The following is a 6,861-nucleotide window of genomic DNA, read 5'->3' as shown; positions in this document are numbered from 1 at the left end:
AAATTAACAAATAATTTTTTATAAAAACTTGAAATAAAAAATTGGTTTAAATAGCTTCTCTTAAAATATCGTTTTAAGTATTTTATTATTTTGTTACAAATTTTTTTAATCATAAATTTTTTTAAAAAACTATTTTTAAATAGTTTTTCATAAAATTCATTTTTAGAGATATATTTTTAAAAGATTTGTAATTTTTATTAAGTTAAAAACATGAATATTTAGATTATGGAATATCAAAATCACTCTTTTTATTCATAAAAGGATGAATTTGAAATAACTTTTACTATTTTTAATCAAATTATCATAAAATTTATTTTTAAAAATACAAAACAAAATCACTTTTCTTAAAGCTAAAACAAACACACCCAAAATATAATTTCTAAAAGACTCAAGACTTTGAAAGCTTGGATTCATGAGGTATATTTGCAACCCCAAACATCTTTCTCGAACAAATATATTCGGATATACATAATTTCTTAGTAGATTATGTTCATATATATCTTCATGTGTGGCACAAATATTCACTATAATTAATTGGTATATATATATATATATATATATATATATATATATATATATATATATATATATATATATAAAAGAAAAAAGTTAATTGATCAAAAGACTCAAATATTCACTATAATTAATTGGTATATATATAACATATTTTTTCACTGAATTGGTAAATAACATAATAAATTAACGATACATATATTATAAATTATAATGTACACTTTTTTTTTTTGTAACCTGCGAGTTACCTTCCTAGTTAGAATTGCAGTTCCATATTTCCCGGAACCATACCATGCATAGTAAAAATATAAAAAGACACTTTAAAATTGCGGTTCACAACTGCAATTATAAATAATTTTGATGACGTGACATTGTAATTGCAATTTTCAACTATATCATCCACATTTTTCTTTATTTTACCGCAATATAAAAGTTGATAGCCGAAGTGCAACGTAACCTTGAAAGAAAGTTTATTTTTTTTGGATATATTGAGTAACTGTTGTATCTGAGCTATAATATAGGTCAAATATAATATTTACTCAATATATTAAAAAGTAAACTTTCTCTACTAAGAATCAGATCAGATGGAGTGTGTCTTGAGCTATTTACTAAAAAACAACCCTACTGAATTCTCCTCCATTGATATGTTGATTAGATCTTCTTCATTGCATTGAGGAGCACCATCATCAAAAAGCCACTTCTCCAAGAACATGAAAGGAACTTGAGAATCTAGGTTTGGCTTACTTTCATATTGAAAGAGGCAAGAATCCATTGTCAAGTTGATGTTATCTTCAACTGACACAGAATTAAAAGAATTAAAGCTCAACAAAGAATCAAAAGCTTGACTTTTCTGTCCTCCTTCACTAGAACTTGAACCGGTGGTTACCACCTCGTCCGAGTTTTCGGGTTTCTTCATCCACTTTTCTAGCAATCTAGCTATGTTTTCAGTGTTTGATGCATAAGGAGATGTTTTGTTTTCTGTTGTTAGGTTTGTTTCAGCTAGTAAAATAGGTTTTGGAGTGTTAAGTGAAAGTGCTTCACATAAAGCTTGTTTTGCCATATGAATATCTGTTTGAAGCCTTCTTTCCCATTGTCCTTTAACTTGTGGAGAAGTGTTTTCTTCTTTTTCATTATCATTACCTGTTTGAATTTGAACCTTCTTTAGCTTTTTCCTCAAATGTGTATTCCAATAGTTTTTTATGTCATTGTCTGTCCTTTGTGGAAGATAAGAAGCTATGGCTGCCCATCTGCATGAATTCATGACAGAAAATTTATTATAAAAAATTGATTAAAATATCAATCCAAGCACAAAATTTCAGTTCATTTTTCTTCCAATTAATTTCATTTTGTCAAAAAATGTTGGGGTTCGATCGATTGCTTTTAATAAACGTCGGATCACACGAATTTTCAAAATTTACTCATATATATATATATATATATATATATATATATATATATATATATATATTCAGATCTTTCATCACAGTGAAAAGTCAAATCTCATTAAAAAGATTGAACTATAATTCAGATTCAACAGTCAAAATTTGGCTGGATGATTGTACTATATGTAATTATTACTTATTTCCTCCGGTAACTATTATAAATAAAAATTCACTTTTCAAATTCATTAAATAACTGATATATATAAAGTTTATATTATAGATCAGAAATAATAGTTATTAAATAAATCGGAAAAGTAAATATTTGTTTTAATTGTTTATAATAAAGAAAGTATTGAAGATTGACTAACTTAATCTATGTGTAAATTTAAAAAATCAAAACACAATTTTTTTGCTTTATTTTAGACAATTTGGTTGGTTTTACAAAACTAAACTTTTCAAGAGCAAATTTAAAGTCTACCACCTAAATTATAAAGTCTTGGAATAAAGTATTGCAATAAGAATGTTGGTATATATAGAGGATGAAAATAAAAGAAAATATTAGGTAGTACCTATTTCCCAAAAGTGCTTGAAGATGGATTATCATTTTTTCTTCATGATCATTGAAGTTACCTCTTTTGATTCCTGGTCTAAGATAATTGGTCCATCTAAGTCGGCAACTCTTACTACATCTCATCAAACCTAAAAAAGTCAAATCAATGAATGACATGCAAAATCCATCAAGTACTACTGTTGGGCATAAAGGTGAAATGACTGAATAGACACAATTATAGGCTTTGGCCAACTATGCACCACTTGTCAATAACTCTATAACACGAATATGAATTTTAAAAAATTTATCGTTCGATTGAAAGTTCATATCATATAGATTCTCCATACAAATTTTTAATATCATTTGATCTGTTAATGAGACCCATCAAGATTAACGGTTTATGAATTTTTATTTAATACCGTTAATCTTGGCGAGTCTCAATAACACATCAAATAATTTTCGATTTTTTTAAATATTTGTATAGATGATTTATATGATATAAACTTTCAATCTAACGATAAATTTTGTAAAATTCGTATTTGTTATGATATTAATGACAAGCGGTGTCTATTTATTGATTGATTTTGTAATACTTGATTTTAAAATTAAAATATATAATCGTGTCTATTCATAATTTTAACTTGTAGTTTTCAACTGCAATTAAAATTGACCACAAATATTAAGATTTAAAAAAAATTCATAATACTATCGCAACCACAACTGCAATTGTGATAATAATCGCAATTTAGAACAACAATAAAGCAGTATTATCAACGTATTATCTGAAATTCTAAGAAGTAGTTTTAGAGATAAACTAAAGCTATTTCTTAGATTCAGATACTTCGTACACAAAAAAAAGAATGAATAAAATCTCAAATTATGATTAATTATTTTTACCTGACCTGTTGGGAACAGATCTCCAATTCCCAGGTCCATGTTCTTGAATATAAGAGACCAAAATGATATCCTCTTCTGGAGTCCAAGGTCCTTTCTTAACACCAATTTTCTCACAGCAAGGTGGTCTCCCCATCATTTGATAATAATAGAAGCTAGCTAGTTTTCTTTTACTTTCTCAATTCTAATTGTAATGAAAGAATTTCCAAGAATGAGAGACTCTGTATTGCTCTCTTAGTTCCTAAAAATGCATATATAGACAAGTTTCTGCAAATGGGGTTGCCTTGTCTCTTTCATTTGGCACGTGTATATATAGACAACATAAAAATATAAAGATAACTTAATTGCAATTTTTTATAACTCTATTTTTGCTATTTTGTGAATTTGGTCTTATTTATTTTAAAATTATAAAGTTGGTGATGCGGTATGTTTTAACTTTTAAATGATGCAGTATATAATTTAATGATCGAAAAAGATCAACATCGATAAAATTGTAAGAAAATATATTAAACATTTCATTTAAAACATATTATATCAATACTATTTTAGAACAAATATTTGATATAGAGATCAAAACTGTCAAATTTTAAATTAGAGGAACCGATTCTATAAAATGGTGAAATGTGAAGACCAAAATAGTGTAGAAACCTATAAAAAAAAAAGTTATGATATGATTGTACCACCATTTTTTCTACGATATGATTGTGACACCTTGTTAATCACATTTAAAAATGTGACAAATTCAATTTAGTTAATAAATAATTCAATTCGCAATAAATATCATCTATAGCAACTTTCACGTCAGATCTATCTTGCAACTATGTAGAGGATTCAAGTCTTTAAAATCATGTTATATTATTTTGTCAAGTAGTATAGTGATTAAAAATTCATCTCTTAAAAGAAATAAGTGAGGAATCGGTTGGAACTCTAATAAAATGTCATATCTCAACCAATTGAACTAATATGCTTACTATTTTAACTATAATTTTAAATAGATAGATAATTTAACTAAATAATTTCACTATTTTAAATATGATTACCAATTATCGTAAGTGTAGAGAAAATAAACATTTTAAAATATAAAAATAGATAATTTGAATGGCTTGACTCAAACAATGAGGTGGGCTAATAGTAAAAGAAAAAGAGTCAAAATGGACAGCAAAAGCATTTACTCGTGTTCCTTACTAAAGTCAGCTATATGTGTCCATTTTTCTCAATAACATTACACATAAATCCTTGCGGCATTTAATCTATCAACTTATGTACAGTGTAAACACATACATCAAAGATATAATAATAATAAAATTGAAGGAGGAAAAAAACAAAATTTTACTATGCTGTCGTTTTGCTCACGTAGTTTGAAATGACCGAGTCGCCAAAATTTCACTTTTGCTCACATACAGTAGTTATATAGTATGACTTGCTCAATTCAATCCAATTATGATTATCATCGTACAAATCAATGAATTCGTCCTCGTAAAGGATTGAATTTGTCTTGTTTTTCTCCTACATCATTAATCTTTTTTGAATGGTAAAAATGATACCTATGATCATCACTAACTTGATTTTCTACGTAAATTTTAATATGGACCACTTCATCAAGTGGTTCATGGTGGACCAGTCATGAATAACATTATAACGAATACGAATTTTATAAAATTCATCGTTGGATTGAAAGTTTATATCATATAGATCATCCATAGAAAAATTTAGAAAAATTAAAAATTATTTGATATGTTATTGAGACACATCAAGATTAACGATTTATTAAATAACGTAAATCTTGATAAGTCTCAATAACATATCAAATAATTTTCAAAAAATTTTAAAAATTTTATGAATTATCTATACGATATAAACTTTCAATCCAATAGTGAATTTCGTAAAATTCATATTCGGTAAATTATTTGTCCACGATGAACCACTTGTGAAGGTGGTCCACCGTAACATTAACCTGATTTTCTATTGTGAAGTTGGCAAATTGGCAACATTGAAAAAGTCATTCCAATTGACCATTGAGAGCAAAGCCATAATTAATATGTCCTAGCCACATCAACGTTATACATAGGACGGTGTACAATTCTCATCCTTTTGAATTAATCTAACGGTAAAACACAAAAAGCCAAAATTGGAGAGATCGAGAAACACATAAATAAATACATTTCGTTCTTTCTCTTTTAACATGTCCTAGCCAAAAAGCCATAATTAATATGTTCTAGCCACATCAACGTTATACATAGGACGGTGTACAATTCTCATCCTTTTGAATTAATCTAACGGTAAAATACAAAAAGCCAAAATTGGAGAGATCGAGAAACACATAAATAAATACATTTCGTTCTTTCTCTTTTAACATGTAGCCATTAACATTTTCAATGGCCTAGATTAAGAGTTTTAAAATTAATATTTTTTTAAATTAAAAAAAAAAACCAAAAAAACGTGTTTTTCTCCTACCCTAACAGCACCTTGTTCACTCTGCCGCCGCACTGACTGGATATTGAGGGATGGGGAAGGCCGCGGCCCATCCCAAAATTTCCTATTTTAATAGGTATATTGACTCTAAAAATATTGACTCATGTTTATGAATGGACAAATTTCTGTTTGGTGAAATTTACTCAAAATTAGTATCATATTGACTTGTGACATACATTAATGTGGATCACAAATCAAAAGTACACATGTTTATTTTCCAATTCATCTGTCATATTATAGATGTAATGTGGAAGTAGTAAAAAATTGTTATAGAGTCGATATTTTTACCTATATAATTTTACAACACTCATATTTTCATCATGTTAACTAAAAATATTGGAATGACGTTCTCTAATCATATTTATGACATCATTTTTATCAAAGCTCTCGAAGTTCACCTCATTCTAAACATCATAAAAAAGATAATTATCATAGTACGTCTATCACTAATTCATCAATGCACATCTAATATTTTAAGAACATTGAAAATATATATATTATTATTTTATGGCTTCAAAACATTGAGATTTGATGTTATCGCACACTTTAAACATGCTCTAAGACCGGACCTATATAATATTATAAGAATTTAATTTATATGCACCGTCAGTCTAAAATAATTTTGCACACGCGTTCAATAATATATCGACACATCATGTATGATAATTAAAAACACATGATGTGTCATATTCATTAAATGATGTGGTAAAGCGTCATTGGATGTATGTGTAAAACAAAATTACACCGACGGTGCACAACAATTAAACTCATATAATAACTATTATATGTTAAAAATAAGAGAAAAAAGAATATGCACCGACGGTGTAAAATTATTTTACACCATTAACCAATACCAACCATGTTTTCCACCATATCACCCCACTAAACTCCACTTTCTTAATATGACGTGGAAGAATGATTCATTCTTATTGGTTGTCAGTGTAAAATTAATTTACACTGACGGTGCGTAGTTTTTAAACTCTAAAAATAATGTAAATAAAAAAATTAAATAAAAATTGAATATTTTTGCAGGAATGAATAATTAAGTAG

At 27.3% G+C, this 6,861-nt stretch overlaps 1 protein-coding gene across 1 annotated transcript; it reads right to left on the bottom strand.

The window, feature by feature from the left end:
- Positions 1 to 675: 675 nt before the first annotated feature.
- LOC123915859 (myb-related protein 306-like) lies at positions 676 to 3,604 on the bottom strand. The gene is made up of 3 exons (XM_045967128.1): positions 3,343 to 3,604; positions 2,465 to 2,594; positions 676 to 1,760 (listed from the first exon to the last, which is right to left on the bottom strand). Exons 1-3 carry the CDS (start codon positions 3,476 to 3,478, stop codon positions 1,115 to 1,117), a joined length of 912 nt encoding a protein of 303 aa, XP_045823084.1. The 5' UTR covers positions 3,479 to 3,604; the 3' UTR covers positions 676 to 1,114.
- Positions 3,605 to 6,861: the final 3,257 nt, after the last annotated feature.

Source organism: Trifolium pratense, linkage group LG3 (assembly GCF_020283565.1).
Source record: "Trifolium pratense cultivar HEN17-A07 linkage group LG3, ARS_RC_1.1, whole genome shotgun sequence".
NCBI classification, from domain to species: Eukaryota; Viridiplantae; Streptophyta; class Magnoliopsida; order Fabales; family Fabaceae; genus Trifolium; species Trifolium pratense.
Note: the sequence above shows the minus strand (reverse complement) of the source record. Positions and strands in the feature narration are given on the sequence as shown.